This window comes from Acanthisitta chloris, unplaced genomic scaffold (genome assembly GCF_000695815.1).
Source record: "Acanthisitta chloris isolate BGI_N310 unplaced genomic scaffold, ASM69581v1 scaffold18590, whole genome shotgun sequence".
Classification (NCBI taxonomy): Eukaryota; Metazoa; Chordata; class Aves; order Passeriformes; family Acanthisittidae; genus Acanthisitta; species Acanthisitta chloris.
The window spans coordinates 47,175-65,242 of NW_008651332.1; the positions used below are offsets into that span (position 1 = coordinate 47,175).

An 18,068-nucleotide genomic window follows, 5' to 3' on the forward strand; every position below is an offset into this window, starting at 1 on the left:
CACACAAAACTCTGAGGGGAGGCCAGTGTACAATTTCAGTAGCATGGCTGAAGTACAACAAATAGAGGTGCTTTCTGGAATACAAACTGCTGCAGTTTGCCATGGCTGGTGTATAGGAAACATTAAAATGCCTGCACTGCCACAGCATTCCTCTGAGCATGCTGGACACCTCAGAGTGGAGCCCATAACTCTGTGTGCTCCCCTTGTATTCCACATAGTGCAGTGTCCTGTCTTCAAGGACAAAATAAAATAGTGTCTGTACTTGGATGTATGTGAATTCCATGTGTCCACAAGACCATTCAATTTAACCCTGAGACTAGATATACTGCAACCTCAGTAAGACATTGCTTCAGAAAATTTTGGAAAAAAAAGCTTGTAATTCTCCCATTGTACCAGTGAGAATTTGATAAGTTTCATAATTCAGAAGCAGAGATCTAAACAGTCTAAAGATTCATAAAGCAAACCTAATGCAAGCAGGTAGCAGTGCTTAAAATGCAAGTATTAGATCTTTGTCTATGTTCTTGCCCCAAACTGAAGGGTAATGAGATGGAACTTTCTTAATAGTCTCTGATATGCCTTAGATTTAAAGTGCTTCATAAAGACAAACATTCTGAACTTGAACAGTATGCCTTTTTGCATCTAATAAAACATGGCCATGCTCCACAGCTTGACCCGTGGAGATCAGTTAATGTTGTGCCCAGAATGCAGATGCGTAAGAATAAAATGCAGTGACAGATTTCTATTCCCCACCCTGCTTTTTTTACCAAGGTGGTGATGTTATTATTATTGCAAATAACATAGAACATATGTTATTATTATGAACATAATCCCTTATGTATGTCTTGATGTTCCCAAAATAGAAAGTGAGAGTTTAGTGTCAAACTAATAGAAAGATATTTTCTTAGAATTGTTATAAAGCCATCCTGTTCAGAGTCTCAGCTGGAAGTACAAGATGGCTAATGGGCACTCTATAAAGATCTGGTAGACAGAAGTAATCACTAGCTTAAAATTTCTCTGTCTGCACTACAGGTAGTACATTAGTTCAAGTAATGAAGACCCATAAGCCACTCAGCTAATATACACCCTAAAAATCCAGGCTGGGCTGTGATAGAGGTGGGAGTGTTTTCTTCCTACATTATGACATTCCCCTGATTTGTGGCCAATTACCTGAGTTATAAAATGGCTGTTAATCATGAAAATGTTTTATATTACCCTCAAAGACTGCTGAAACAGTCCTTACAAAGCAAAGCTTCTGACAGAAGCTATTAAAAGGAGATGTAGTAATTTCTCTCTCTGTGGGGCTAGGAGGTAGAAAGAATAACACTGGTGGAGGAAGCAAAATTGCTATGTAGTACTCTGGCTAAGAAGGAGTTTTGAAATTTTGGCTACAAGTGAGTAAATGCTGCTGCCTGCTAGCTTCATTCTCTCTGTGCCTTGAGGGATTTTGCAGTTTGCCAGGAGCAATTTTTCTTCCTTATAATTTTTAATTTACTGTTTTAAAAATATACTTACCCCAGTGCAGATTTGAGACTGTATACAGACTTTGTCAAAACTGATCAATGAAAAGTGAAAATAAGATGTATAAACTCCTCTTCAGCTGGAGACTGCTGTCAGGTGGCTACTGAAATTCTGCTCATGTCATTTCTTTTGCTTAAGAATTGACAACTTGAGGGGAACTTGTCTTGTCTGACATGTGAATATTTTTAGCTAAAGCATTTTCCAGCTGATAGGCACAGCTAGATTCCTTGTTTGTATGTTCTCTTCTGCTTTGTATTTCTGATGACCTGGCATTTCGCATTTACCAGAATATTGCAGTCAGTGCTGAAAGTAGTCTTTTAAAAAAGTTAAACATTATTAGTTGCATTTCTCTAGATATATGTCTTTCCCCTCTTTGTGTCTAACACAGGTTTATAAATCTTGCTTGGTTTAGGGAAAAAATTTAGCTTGTGACCCATCTTCCTCTTTATGGGATGAAACTGTGGGGAGCAAGAATGCTATTTTGCAGAAACAATGCAAAGACAACAGGAAGGAGTGTGTATAATAGCCAGCTTATTTGTGCAGTTTCCAGTCCATAAAAGCAGCTGTTGCTCCTTGATAGATTTCTACCTTTATTCTGATTTTGGGGTACATGCATTCAGTAGCATAGTCTTCTTGGACAGTTTCACAGGGAAAAACTCCATTTGGTCGTACAGTTAGAAGACATGTGTTTCTACTACCATTGCAGTGGTGCCACAGCATCAGTAATTAACCAGTGCCACCTATATCTGTGATCTGCAGAGACTTGTAAAAACTTGTAAAAGTAGATCAATACACATAAATGGTAAGTAACTAAATTATTAAGTTCGTCTTAAGGCAAAACATATGTGTGCAGGTATTTTTTTTTCATTTGGCTGACTTCAATTTATTCACTTAGAGGAAAAAGGGGTGATGCTTTATTCTGTAATGCTCTGTTTAATATAAACAGGAATTCAAAATCTTGGTTCATGTAAACCAAGCCAGAAAACCTAAAGGTCCATACCTACAAAGTCCTTCAGGTTCCTACTTACTGTTTAGGGTTTAGTTTCAGCAATGTGTGACTAGTTCTGTTGATTTGAACATTAAACAGTGCATTTGTTGGCATCCTATGCCATCTTTCTGCAGAGCTAATCAAGTGGAAACTGGATTGAGATAAATTTCTCAGGATGCTGCTCAACCTACACTTTGATGTGAATTGACAGTGCCTGGCATGTTTCAGTGCAGACCTACTTACCTCTTCAAGTCAGATTATCTCTGTAGTTTGAAAAAACTTAGACTAGAGCTGCCTGTATTTTGACTAGCCTCTGTGCTTAACTGGAGGATCTCAGTCCTTCAGATCATAGCTCCAGCAGCTTTCATAAATGCTAATAATTAAAGGATGGGGAAAAGCTGATGTGAAGATGGTTTGGTTTGTGATTCTTATAGAAAATTAGCTCTGTGCTTTGTGAAGAGGCCATCTGGATTACAGTAGGAGAAATTACTTCAAAATATAACTTCATCTTAATATCACTGTACAAAATGAACAATTTCCTTGAAAAGCTGACACAGAACATAGTAGCTCCTCACTTCTCTTTGTGTAAGAGCCTCCCTCGGTACACTTATTTATGGCTTTATTATTGCAGTTTAAAAAAAAAACCAACCCACAGTTAAAATGTAATTGAGGAATTAAAAGAAAAAAAAATATTAAAAAGATAAAATCTCAATATTCAATTTCAGGAGTTCTAGGGAAACTTCCCTTATTAAATTCCGTAAAAAACAGTTTGCTGCTATGGTTACAAAGCTGAAAACAGAAGTCTGGAAACATGATTCCTCAGAAATATAACTGGGGAATAATTAGCATAATGTTGGATCTGGCAGAGTAAAGAGGAGAAAAAGAGATAATTTAAAAGTATGCTACAAAGTTAGAGCACCAGCATTGTAAATGAATCAAACCTCTCAGAAATATTAACACACTTTATAAACACTAACATCCCTCCAGAGACACCAAGGAAATATTGGTAGGACCATAATTTCAGAATTAAATGGAGGAAATTAAAACAGTTTTGTCAGTATTATTACTTAACATGAAATGAGCTCAGACAAAATCTCAGGGCATGCAAGACCATAATCTCATGAGTTCATCCTAGTTTAACATCATGTAGCCTCATTCAGCAGTGAGGACAGAACCTGTAATTCAAAAATAAAGGTGTTTTTGAGGAGATGAATGATCTTATAATTTATGTGATTCTTCCCAACTTTAGTCTAGTGTTAACTTTGCCACTTACATTTCACACAAACGTCCTGTTCCTCTGCAGGACATTTTGTGGGAATGAAGACTTACCTGCAGGCACTCCTGCAGTTCTGCATGTTGCTTTAGTTTAAATAAAGCAGATTTCTTCCTGAATGACATTTCAAAGGATCTAACAACAAAAGTATAGTTCTCATTTAAATTCCATGTGTTATTTCAGCCTTGCTATAGCCTTGGAAAAATTAATTAATGTTTTCTTGTAGGTAATATAAATTTTGATTGATTTTTTTTTTCTCCTTACAAATTGCTTCTTGCACATCTAGTTTTAAGAAACCATACTTTTTAGAATTTGTGGAATGTGAACCACAGTCCCTCATTTTATTCTGTCATTCTGGGTTTTTCTGTCACAAAAGGGTTACAGTCCTGATGATGTTGATGGGGCTGGACTATCAATGATACATCTAATTATTGTCCCTTAATAAAAAGGGATGCTTTTTATTTTGACAAGTGTATGCCTATAATTCACCAACATACCTCCTCTCTGATATATTTTCATATCCCACTAACTGTTTGGATAACTATGCGAAAACTAGGTGATTTTTTCAATAGCCTGTCACATATGTGAAGGTCAGTCATAGTTTGTATCCTGAGCTCCTTGTCTACAAATTATTCTCCTCTTCCTGCTATCAAGCTCAGTGATGTTGAATTAGTTTCCCAGTAGGACATGCCTTTAAGGTAAGAAATTACCAGCTGTCTGTTCTAAGGAGTTTCATATTGATGCGAAGAAATGATGAAAAGCCCCCTGAGACAGTAGTTTAAGTATTAACTACCATTTTTTTGTGCCAAACTTTAGTTCTAAATTTTGGAATAATGGCTGTTTAAATCGCCATAAAGCTTAGCTGGAATCTCATTTTTGAGAGTTTGAAAAATTATTGCTATGCTGGATACCTTTCAAAAAAAAAAAAACTCTGTAATTTTCTTCAAAGGAACTGTTGAAGAATAGGAGCTTACTTGTAAAGGATAACATCAGTTTCAACCATAATGCTCCAAATTTATGACACACCTGTGCCTTTGATTTGTATTAGTTCTTTACTTTGAACAAATTCTTAGGTTTTAATTTTATTTTCTAGGCAGGTGTTTTCAAAAAACAAATTTAGTATGTTTATTTCATAATAACCTGTTGTCCATGTATTCTCCTCATAGTGAAGCTCACTGCCAGAGTGATCTTGTTTTTTCTTCAGATGTTATGTCAGCATTGGTTAACTTTGAGAAAATCCAAGTGAACTCTGTCCAGTCTAATCGCAAAAGCAACTCATTCAACTGAGACAATCACCTTAAGAAGAAAGGTAGTAGCTTCACCTAGGAATCTATGGCTAACATCACAACTGTAGAATGTCAGTGGGTCATTGTGTGAATTTGCCTAATCATAACATCTGTGGCTGTAGTTCTTTCTTTCCTCAGTACACCTCAGGAAAACCCTTGATAAATATACAATTGTGCAAGGAGCACAAGTATTTAGACACTGTGAAAGTAGGGAACTTAAAGAAACAGGAGAAGATGATCAGTGAACATTACAACAAGTTCTACTGGACTTGTTTACACAATAAAATACCGTAATGAAAAGTGGCTCACTCGTTATTATGCATTTTTAGTTATGTGCAAAGAAAGGATAGTGGAAGCAAAGAGTTAAAGGTTCTGTATTATATGCACTTTTTATAGAAAAGGGGGATCATCTGGACAGCATGCAGAACAGGCTGGAAGATGCTGATGAGAAGAATTCCATTCTCCTGGGAGCTTTGAATGAAACTTTAGGAAAGCTGTCAGCCATTCCTAACGGTAAGCTGAAAAGTGCTGTAACCCTTCACTCCTCCCTGCTCTTTTGTTTCTTTTTGCATCACTTAACACATGTCTGTGTCCATGCTGTGTCCACTTTGACCATTGGGTGTTGTTGTAAGATTAATATGAACAATGTGAGAGAGAAAACTTGAACTGAAAACAATTATATGGTATCAGTTTCCAGTTTGGCATGGTGAAAGGTACCATGCTTCTGCAGTTGGCAGAAGGTTTCTGAAAGACAATAATTATGATATCAGAAATCATGATATATTCTGAGACAAATAGTCTTTTGTTAGAACATGAAAAGTATTTGTATGAAACTATTCTTTAATGAACCGTTATAATTTAACCAGTGTAAATTAACTGAAGAAGAATAAAGGCTTACTGACTTTACAGAAGAAAGCAGAGTGAAATTTGCTGGGTTTTGTCTTACCTTTCTACCACACTCTCAACATTTCCAGTCACTGTTGGTGTTGTATATCTTTTTTTAGACTGTAAGTTGCTTAGAACTGGAACAGGTTTTTCTCAATGGACTCTGAAGTGTTATGCACAATTGTCATTATATAAAGACTTTTTTTTTTAATGTAAAAACTCTCTCAAAAAAAATTCACATTAAAATCCCAAAGTCCTAGGATGGACTACTTAGCCATGTGATAGCAAGAGACAGGGAGCTACAACATAGTATCACTGTAATGGGCAGTAAATGATAAAATGAATGTTATAGAAAATTAAAAGTTTTTAAGCAATGTATTCTGCTATGACTTTTGTCTCCAAGGAGCACTTTATAAACTGAAGTTATGCCATAAGAAAAGTCTCTAAAGAAAATCTGTACTCTGATTTCTGATGGTCTGGAAGGTTCAGACTGAAAGTAAAACCTTGATGTGAAAAATGGTTTACTATTCATCTTGGACATTTTTGTGGCTTTAAGATTCCAATTAACTTAAAAGTTTTGGTTTAGATTTAGTAATTCTTGAAATCAGACATTTACATAAAAAAGTGGTTAATATGCCATGCTCATTACATACCATTTCTTGGATTTTGGTCACAGGTATTGACACAACTCTTTGTCTTCCTGTGCACAGATAGATATCTCAGTCAAACAAAATGGATCTCTAAGGCCTGTTAACCTTAGGACATGGAATACTAAATATGGAACAACTAAAAGAAACATGAAATATGCAATCATTAGCAATGTAATAAACTCTTGGCAGATTAGAGTTACAGAGTGCTTTCTCTTGGGACAAGGACACTCATAAAAACAAGTGGATATGTATTAAGAATGAAATTCAGAGCAAATAAATGGCATGAATAAGAAAATGCCATAAATTAGTTGTCCAACAAGAAAGTAATCAATGAGGAAGGGAGAGGAAATGACCCTGTCATACATCTTGTTCTTCAATGATTCAAGAAAGCAGAGAACAGCTTAAACTAATAATTCTTGTGTCCTTGCTATACTAATAATCAAATAAAAGCAGAAAAATTCAGAATGAGATAAACAGGTAGATCACCCTAGGACAAGGACCCGCATGTGCAGGGATGGCATAATTTAAAGTGTGGGTAAAAATAATTTGCATGGCAAATAGAAGGAAGTAACACAGTAACTCCAGCTTTCACTCTGCCAGAATGGTGCATGACCTCTAATGACGACCCAAAAAGAATTGCTTGGATATAATGAATAAAGGAAGTCAAGGCAATCAGAGCTCTCTTTTCTTTCCCTTGTCAGAACTGGCAGTTATAATGGTTTATTAAAGGTTAGCTGTATTTCTGAGGTGCTATTTTATTTGGGGGGCTTTTCAGATCCAAAACGTCAGAAATAAGGGTGGAGCCGTTTGAAGCATGGGTATAATATATCTTAACTCAAGAAAGTAATAAGGGTCATGTAACTCTTCAGCATGAAGGACAAATCCACCAACTCTCTGTAGCATTGGAAACCAGTACATGCTCCCCAGGCCATGGGCTTGATCACATAAGATGTTCCACAGAAGGAGAAGGACCTGCCTAGGAGACCCCATGACTCCCTTGTGGTGTGGGGACAAGGGTGGGAGTTCACATTGGTTTCCTTGCAAGCTGGAATGTCCACCACAGCATTTTCTGCTTGCTCACTTCCTCCCATCTGTGAGAATTTAGAAAATTTAGCAGCTCCCTAGTCCAGCACAACCTGTGATGCTGGCTCAGGATGTGCAGTAATCCCAGCATGGCAACAGCACCTAAGCTCTGTGATAAATTTTAAAGCAATCCGATTTACACAGAACCTGAATAAATACCAACATGAGTATCTAGCTGTCTGTTTAGCATTTATCAATGGCAGAATCAAAACCATTCCAGACTTGAATGTTTTCACTCCAAAGACAGAATGTTCATTTCCATTTTACAGGCAGAGAGGTGGGACAGTATTAGACTAATTGCTTTGCTCCATGTCACCAGTGATGTCTATGGATGTACGTGATTAACTCAGTCAATGGACTCTTCATCTCCTGATTCACAAGAATGTTTTTCACAATTTCATCTGAAACACATGGAGCCCGATTTCTGTACTCTGCATATCAGAACATTGAAAGTCCTATTTCTAAGTATCAAATATTGTATCTGGCACGTGATCAGAGGTTGACCAATGGGTCAGCAGCAGCAACAACAAAATTGCACACAAATTTACCTGCTAAAAATTGTTTGTCCTTTACATACAAATGGATCTGGTGCATTTTCTCTTCTTGATATGTATTTAATGTCTCAAAAAATACCTAAAGGGCCAGATTCTGCAGTCAAAACTTGCAACTAATGTCTAACTACATGTGAAGTAGGACGTCTCAAAGAACAACACAACACAATTTAAGATGATATAACTTTAACCTAACCCTATTCTAAAGATATGTGAAAGAAACCTCTGTACTCTGGGCAATCCTTTCATTATCCTTTTCTTCGTACAGATACAGCTATAAAGGTACAGGCAGCCAAAGACAAAGCAAGACAAGCCAATGATACTGCAAATGACGTCCTGGCCCAGATTAAAGACCTCAATCGGAATCTCCTGGGGTTGAGAAACAACTACAGCAAACTTGAAGATAATCTGGCCAAAACAAATGCAATTGTGAAGGATCCTATTGAGAACAGTAAGAACTTTATTGGTTGTTTGGTGGTGGTTTTTTCAGTTTGTGGTTTTCATTTCATATGTCAAAATGAAACAGAGATACTATAGAATTTCACTCACGTAGCAATACCACAGTATGCTGGGACGAAAGGAATCTATCACTTCTATTTTCTGGAGTTTTTACATATATGAAAAAGAAGTAGAGTTCCTTTCCAACCCTAACAATTCTGTGAAAAGAATTTTAAATCTTAAGGACTAATGCTAGTAGTTGGAAGTAAAGCTACTGTCAGCAGGGTGAACATGTAATAGATTTGTTCCATAGACTATTTTTTAAAGTATTTAGGAGATGAATAATCAAAGATTCTGACTGGCAATTCACCACCTGATTCAAGCAAAATACCCCACACTAAACCTGCCTTCAGTCAACCAGATAATCAGTCCTGGGAGAAATGTATGACTTCTTTCATGTATGTTACTATTTTTGGTAGAACACTGAAGACACTTCAGAATAAAGAAAGAAAGTAGATTCTGGGAGTGGATTCTGTTATCCAGTGTGACAATTGCTTTAGCATTTTCACTTTGGTTATGACGGATAAAAATTAATTCTAAATTGCAACACATTTTTTGTTTGATTACAAGGCCATATCATATAGGTATATACAGCCAAGGCTGGCCACAAAACCAGACAAAATTACTGAAGTCTAATTTCTCAGCTACCCTGTGCTCCCTAGGTTGTTGTCAGCTTGATGAAGCTGGACACCTAAAAACATGCCATTTAGGAGATTGTCATTCTTATTCTATGGACGGATATCCTCTTGCAATTGTTGCTGTACTAGTAAAAGAAGTTAATCCCAATGGCAGTTTGTCACTGCCTGCCTATTGCACATTCCCAGTTCCCTATCAGCTGAGATACATGTGTGAACCCCAGTACAATTCCCACTGGGCAGACTGATCCATGCAAATTTAGACAATATGAAGTTATTGATTGAAATGGTGTGGTTAGATTACCATGGGTTATGGAACAAGGAGATCTGTAAAACAATGACCTCTTGCAGGATAGTGAGATACAACTGAGAAATGGCCTTAAAGCAATAATTTCTTGGCACTGCTGGATCTAGGCCATCTGTCCCAGCCTGAGTATTTTAAACCTGTGTGCATATTAACATTTTAGTTGAGATTAGGAAGGATAATTTCAAAATAAATCTCTTGATTGTCCCCGGTCACCATTATTTCCATTGCATTGAAAAGTGGTTTTAACACTTGCAAACTCTTTCATGTGAGATTAAGCTTAACTGGAAGGTGTACTCCAGAAGTAAATTTCTACCCTTCTTCAAATGTTAATGGACACTCAGATTACAGAATGAGATATAATAGATATATAAAGTAAGTATGTTTGCACTCATGACTACATGCTAAAGTAGACATAGCCTCTCTTGTATGTCAGAATTCAGGCCCTGAATTCTTATTTTGTAGATAAAAGGTTAAAAGTTTTTATAGACTCATCCTATCCCTTATTTTACTTTACATTTCTGTTTAGATCTTCAAAACACTCTCTTACATTATCTTCTGTTTTTTCTCTTTTCTTTGTCTCCATATCTTGCCTGCAGAAATCTGTACGTACATTTTTCTTACAGCTTTTAGTGTGCATTTTCCAGTAAACAATGATTTACTGCTTACCACCAAAGCTTCTGCATGGTGCTCTTTGTTTCACATTCATTGAAATAGCTAAATAGTTGCTTCTAGAAAACTTTGAGATAAAGCAACTTGATAGCTAGTTTAACTTATGTGAAACTTAACGAAGCATCTTGAAGGTTTGGTATGAGTGTTTGGGTGACTATTAAAAAAACTAGATATGCAGATTTTCATGATTTATGTAAGCATTATTTTTATTACTGTTGCTATTTTTTTCACGGAATACGCATATTTCTAGTAAATACATGTTTGTCCCTTTCAGTGTCATCCACACAATCCCTTACCCTCATGCTAGTCAAGTGTTGCAATCCTTAGATCTGCTTATGAATTGTCAAAGAGAGGGCATTATTCACTAGTTGTATGTTGAGAGACAAAAAAAGTCATTTGAAGCTTAAAGAAGAAGAGGGGGACAAAATATACTTGTAAAATTATTAAGCTTATCTGAAAAAAAATAGATAAAAATAACATTTGCAATTTGCTGCCACTATTTTTAAATCTGATTTCCGTACTCATACAGAATTTTAAGCTTGTGACCAGAATAAAGCCTTTTTCTGTTTGTGCCCATTATAGTTCAAGAATTAATTTCAAGTTAATTCTAACCCTGTTTCAGAAATTACTAATGGAAACTAACCAGTTTTCATTAATCTAGCATTTTTATTTTAAATTGGAGGGTTTTAAAAAAAATAAAAAAGGAAGCAAATATTTCATTTATACATGTATTTTGCTACAGGAATTATTTTCCATTAGTATCATCCTGACCGGAAACATAGTTACATCTTCAAAATCCTGCTTTAACATCTGTGTTTGCTGCTATTACTGCTTTAACTTGATTCTAAATATTCTGATATTATCTTATTCTGTTCAGGTAGCTTCCTGGTCTTTGTGTGCCTCATAGTAGCATATACAGTCACCTGAGCATTGTGTATGCAGAGTTTTCTTGGATGTTATTATTGCAGTGTATAATTAGTCTCTGACACTATTATCTAAAACTCTGCCTTGTTCTTTCTTATGAAGTTGCTGATGCAGATTCCAGTATTAAAACCCTAGAAAAGGAAGCAGATCGCCTGTTAGATAAAATCAAGCCAATCAAAGAATTTCAGGATAACTTAGGGAAAAACATTTCTCAGATAAAAGAGCTAATAAACCAAGCTCGGAAGCAAGCCAATTCGGTAAGTCCTGTTTCTCAGTAAAATGATCTTGTGGGTGTTGATGGGGTTTTATTTTCTACTTTTTTATTTCTTTCCCACAGGGTGAATCCTTCCTAATTCTAAACATGTGTAAAGAGAGCAAATAATGGAGTATAATTTCTCAGCTAAAAGAGAATATTCTGATGATTTTCACTCTGTGTCTTGTCTCTTCATTTAAGACATGTGCTTGTTACATGAATAACATCTGTAGGAATATACCTGGAATGGTTATTTTTTCAGAAGTATTGTAGATCATAGTGTAGCAGAAGACTCACAGCATCATTGATTTTTTTGAAAACGAAAATGTATTTTCTTGCCTCAGCACTGATATTAAGCCCCTGGTTTCATTTCATAGAACTTAAATTACCCAAGAACGACACCATCTCACACTCACTGAAATTGCTGAGTATATTTGCTTTTTCCCATATTCTTGATTTTCCTTTGTCCACTAGCAGTGCTGAGGACTTGAGTTAAGAATATATTTCTAGTCCATTTAGTGAGTTTGGAGTCCATCTCCCTGACTTAGTAATGCTATCAACTTGAGGATCAGCTGGTTAATACTGAGGTTATTCAGCTTGTGACCTAAATAGCAGAGGAGAAAAATCTTGAAGATGGTACTTAAGAAATCTTCCTCAAAAATGGTTGAAAACTGGTTGAAAAAAATAATCTACAGAATAATAGGATACTGGCAAAGAAGTGTGTTCCATGTACTTGATGCAATTTGCACAGAATAGAAAGGCTACAGTAATTATATGGTTTTGTTATATTCATCTTCTGTCTGAAGACTTTGAAGTGCTTAACTGCTCAGCATTTCTGAGATAGGGAAATTGTGAGTTTGGTACTATAATCATTCTCCTTTTTAACAAAGTTTGCCCTAAGCATAAGGTGACACCATTATGTACATTTCCTGTAATGCATAAACATGTCTAGCTGGGATTGAAATACCATTGTACAGTCATTATGTCTATGCTGGCATTATGAAAGTGAACAGTAAACTGTTTTTATCTGTGCTCGGAGCCTGAGGAAACTAGCACATGTATCCAAATGCATATGTCACTCAGCTGTGAAAATAAATCTTAGTTATGAATGCCAACTCCCATTAGGGGCTATGTAAAATCAGTGATAGACACAACTGTTGGTTTAAAAATAATTGTGAAAAGGTGTTTTAAACTGGCATAATTTAAGATCTTACAAGGGGAAAAATAGATCATTTCAACTACCTGATAGCAATATGCTGTGATTCCTTCAGAAGTGCTGCTTATTTTCCTGGCTGCATATTCTCCTTATAGACTGCTAGAATTCCACCGCTACTTGCATTAGGCCAGTATATCTTCCAGCTATTTTTAATCTATACAGTTCATCCTTTCAAATATGAATGCCAGAAAGAGCTTTTATTTCCTTCTAATAAACAATCCCAGAAAAAAATATTCCATTTCTATCTCCTTTGCATATCCCAGCAATTCCCTGGTACACATAACAAAAAAATGTGAAGAAAAAAGTATAATATTCGTATAATTATTTGCAAACATCTATGGTTGATTCTGAAATAATAAGCAGTAAACTGAATTCTTTCTGCTATGCTTTTTTTGAAGATCAAAGTGTCTGTGTCCTCTGGAGGCAATTGTATTCGCACATACAGACCAGAAATAAAGAAGGGAACATACAACACCGTCGTTGTCAATGTGAAGACTGTAGTTGCTGACAATCTGCTTTTTTACCTTGGAAGTGCCAAGTTTGTGAGTCTGTCTCCTTCTTTTCATGTCAGAGCTGCTCGTTCAAATCAGACTACTGACAAATACAGAAGATGAGAAAGGCTTTTTTTTTTTTCCTCCCAGAGGTTTCAAAGCAGGAGGAGAAGGCCTAAGATAATTTAGACATTTGTTGTCTTTGGTATTAATATAGAGACTTGTAAAATATGACCCACAATTTTTTGATGCATATATCTTTATATTAACTACATATGAAGTAGCAGGCTTGAACAGGAACTGCACTAAAGCAAATAGAGCAATGTTGGAGTTGATTGTGGGTTTTTCTGTGGGAATTATTTAGTTAATCATATCGCATCCGTCAAAACTCCTATTTATTGTAATTTTAAGTCAAGGCTACAATTTCAAGCATAATAATGGTGAATGACTCAGTCTCCCACGAGCCCTATAGCTTGCAGAGTTCTAGAATAATCAATAGTAATTCAGTAAATGAGAAAGGTGTTCTATTTCCAACAATTTGAACTATTAATTTATTTACCTAATACAAAATGAAAAGGTTAGATGTCATCCTGTATCCTGATACCTTTCTGCCATCACAAACAATGTTTCTCTGAGTTAAATCCTTTTCTTGATGGCTGTAATATTTACATTTCAGTAAGTCTCGCAGTCATTTACTGCATATCACTGACAAATCATTTGCCATCTTTGGCTTGAGGTTCCTTCTTTGAACCAATGAAGGCAGAAAAAAGAGTTTCATTTTAGATCACTGTGAGAATTAATGTTCATACTCTACTGTCTATATCTGTGTTTCTGATGCCTCATTAGACCTGAAATGTGAAGAGTTCTGGAAACTTCCTTAATTAAAGTGTGATATTGCTTCTATTTGCATATTTTACATGTAGACTGACTTCTTGGCCATAGAGATGCGCAAAGGCAAGGTGAGCTTCCTGTGGGATGTGGGATCTGGAGTTGGAAGGGTGGAGTATCCAGATCTGACCATTGATGATGGGTTTTGGTACCGGATTGAAGCCTCTAGGCAAGTATATATTTCAATTCCAAGATTTTAGAAGAAAAGTAGGTAATATGAGAAATTCCAGTCTGGTTTAATGAAAGCTTTTGAACCTACGTCCATTAGTACCTGAAGTGTATGCACTATGATTACTATTGAAATGTGAATTCTCCTGTGTCAAAAATGTATTTGAATCCCATATTTCCCCTCTAGCATCAACAATCTGTGACTGCTTAGATTCTTTTCTGTTTACCTATTACTCTATTGATTCTCTTCTTCAACTAACTTCCTTTTAAAATCAATTACCGGTTTTGGCACTCAGATGAGTAACTGCTGTTCTTTTCTCCTTGAATTTTAAAGAGGAGCAGCTTTTCTGAATTTCTGGTCTTGATACAGTACTGCAAATGAATGGTCTGTCATACAGCAGTATCTTGACTCTTACTCAAAATGCCATTTCCATAGGCAGAATGTCTCATCAAACTGGAGATATCTAAAAAAAGATACAGTTTATTAAAATTGAAGAAAGAAATATTCAGGAAACTTAAAATATATTTTGTCATTTGAGATCAGCTGTTTAATGCTTTTGAAATTTAGGTATATGGATACCTGAATATTCAAATTCCACATGTTAGTCGAAGCTTGTATTTTTCATTCAAATAGCAAACACATGACATATGGTGTAGTAATTACAACATAAGGATTGCATAACTTTATAGCCTTTATCTTGAACAGATCTTAGTAATTTAGGTAATATCATCTGTATTGTAATTTGATAAAAAGCTGAGTAATTTCTCCTGCATCATTACAGTTAATTTCACATAGTATTAAACCTAGAATGGGTAATATAGTCAGAAAATGAGGGAATGAAGGAGAAAGAAAACAAAGCGCTCTAATTCCAGTTGCATGCATAGCTATCAGAGGAGGAAATGGCATCTAGTTTAAATAATTTAGTGAAATCACAGAAATCAGCCATTCAGGGCAGAGAATTAAATAAAATTATGGCACCAGCTCCAGAAGATAGCTTAATGAAACCTTATTGCTGGGAAAATACAAACTGGGGTACAATACGAATTGTTGTAATCTTCACCAGTTATATTATGCATACTAAAGCAGCTTCATGACACAGTAATGCCAGGCTTTCATTTGCAAGAAAGCTGCTTCAGCAGAATATGAAGCCAGGACATGGTATAAAATTCACACATCCTACAAAAGTCCATTGCCTATTAGCTAGTTATTCTGGATATATAGGCTGTGCATGCCATTAGTTTTGAACAAACTGCTGGATCAGCAATGTAGAACAATTACAGCTGCACAAATCTAAAGTACAGAGCAGTGTTTAGGAGAATTACATTGCAGAGGCATTAGTTGGATTTGTGGGATTAAGACGAAGAGTTTGGGACTGATTTTACATTCTTAAGGCAGACTTCATAATTCACTTACCCTATGAAAGTCCTCAACTTTGAACATTTAGTCCATTTAATACCTCTCTTCTAACCCCCTTCGTAAACTGTTGGAGAGTTTTACTCATTTCATTTCCTCACCTATTTTCTCTGAATTTCTACTCAGTTCCAGCCACAGACTTTTTCAGTCTGACAGAACTGCCTGAACAGCTGGAGCAGGGTATCTGCTTAGAATGGAGACATAAGATGAAATTCTGCCCTTGCTGAATTTTGCCATTGTTTTCATAGTGCTGGTACATCCTCTGTCATCCTCCAGTTTTACAGAACCAACTATCAATAGAACAGTGTCTTCTAACCTGATGACTTGTCATGCACTGGATAGCACTGTCTTTTTTGCTGCCAAGTTAGCCAAGATCTTTCTTCAAGCTCCGTTGTCCTCCTTAAATAAGAGATAATTATTTATGGAAGAGACTCCATTGTTAGCAGTTAGAGTGTTGCTTGCTGAAGGGCAGGAAGGTACTGCAAAGGGATCTGGACAGGCTGGATCGATGACCTGAGCCCAGCTGTATGAGGTTCAATATGGCAAAGGGCCAGGTCCTGCACTTGGGTCACTACAGCCCCATGCAATGCTCCAGGCTGGGGGAAGAGCAGGCATGTAACTTTTCATCTAGAAAAGCTGTGTGTGGAAAATTTTGGTTCGTCTAATTAATCATCTTTCTTCCTTTCCCTAGAAACGTTTGTGTACAAATATAAATATAAAATTTGTGTTCTGAAAACAATCTCAATTTTGTTTAGTTTGAGAATAGGTAACAATTAATTTTTAGAGTCTAATCAGGTAGCCAGCAAATTATCACGTGTAATCTAAAAAGTGGATAGTCATTCTTGATAGGTATACACTCTTTATAACCTGGTATGGAAAAAGAGAGTTTTGTTTAAAATGGTTCATTTATGCATTAAATATGAAACATAGCCATTAGCAAAATTCTAATGGTATCCATGCTGTGTATTTCAATGTTAATTAGGATTGCATGTCAGGAATGTTAGGAATTTCCAAATCAAAATGGCAGTGGTCATGGGAAATCCAGCATTCCTGTTAAAAATGAGATAAAGCAGCAATTTGTAATGTTATCCATAAATCCACAGCACGTGATCTCCCTCTGCCTCATCTCCCAGCCACTCCTCTACCACACACATTACTGAACACACTAGACACTTCATTTGCACATGACAGGGTTTAGGTCATACTCTATGCTTATTTCTGCAATCACATTATGGACCCAGAAATTGTGTGTGTTGGTCACCAAACTCTTTCCTTGCCAGTTACTACATTAATATAACCTAAGAAGTAGAAAACAAACTGATGGAGAAACTATTAACAATTGGCAAAGTCTGTTGTTTTTTTCAATGCCATCAATATTTGATGTGGCTCATAGAGGACAATGAGGTAACATTCTCAAGCATAATGGGGTTTGTGCCTGTTTGATAAGCAACCAGAGAGCTCCACTGCAGAAAATGCAAACTCTGTGCATCACAGTGAAGGAAACTGAAGTACTTTATCACATGATTATTCATTTCAGTTCAAATATAATCTAATCAACCTTATGAAGTTTAGAAATTTAATTTGGAACCTTGCCTGCAACATTTGTTATGTCAAGAAACAATTGCTTAACACTAATTTTATCACAGTAATTTAAAAAAAAATACTTCTTTGTTTTTGTCAATGCAAGCTCCACTTCATGTGTTTAGTGAATTTTGTTCAAAGAGGACATTCGGGTGAGAAAAAAATCTGGTTCTGTGATTATGGCTTTAACTTATGCAGGCATAAGAGTCTGTTCATTTGTATCAAAATGGAGCATAATCAGGACAATAATACTTGCCTCTATAAAAATAATTGCCATATAAAATAGACTTTTTCTATGTTTGGTGTAACTACTGACTTTGTACTCTTTAATTATTTTTTTAAAATCTCTAGAACTGGGAAAAATGGCTCAATATCAGTGCGAGCTCTGGATGGTCCTAAAGCCAGCATCGTGCCAGCCACATTCAGTGCTGTCTCTCCACCTGGATATACCATTTTGGATGTAGATGTTAATGCTGTACTGTTTGTTGGTGGTTTAACTGAAAAAATTAAGGTAATGTCTTGCCCGACGCAAGGGTATTAACTGGCTGTTTATGTGGACAAATTTTGTTATTTCTTACAACAGAAGTAGTAATTCTTAACATGCTGACATCCTTGTAGGAGGTGCTTTAGTAGAAAATAAGATACCTACACTCTTGAAAAATTAGTGAGATTTGCCTAGACCTAGGTGCACACACCTGAGATTTCTCTGTCCATGCTGGTAACTTCTAACCAGAAGCCACGTGGCTCACGGTACTGTTGCAGCATTTAGCCAAAACCACGAATTCCTGCT

General features: G+C 36.1%; 1 protein-coding gene across 1 annotated transcript in view; it reads left to right on the forward strand.

The window, feature by feature from the left end:
- LAMA2 (laminin, alpha 2) overlaps positions 1-18,068 on the forward strand; it is a gene marked incomplete at its 5' end in the record, with an annotated part of 106,567 nt that overhangs the window by 45,033 nt on the left and 43,466 nt on the right. Inside the window, 6 exons of the mRNA XM_009072898.1 lie at positions 5,462-5,578; positions 8,503-8,700; positions 11,370-11,524; positions 13,135-13,278; positions 14,151-14,284; positions 17,630-17,789. Of these exons, the coding sequence (XP_009071146.1) occupies positions 5,462-5,578; positions 8,503-8,700; positions 11,370-11,524; positions 13,135-13,278; positions 14,151-14,284; positions 17,630-17,789 (908 nt within the window). The remainder of the gene's footprint in view (positions 1-5,461; positions 5,579-8,502; positions 8,701-11,369; positions 11,525-13,134; positions 13,279-14,150; positions 14,285-17,629; positions 17,790-18,068) is intronic.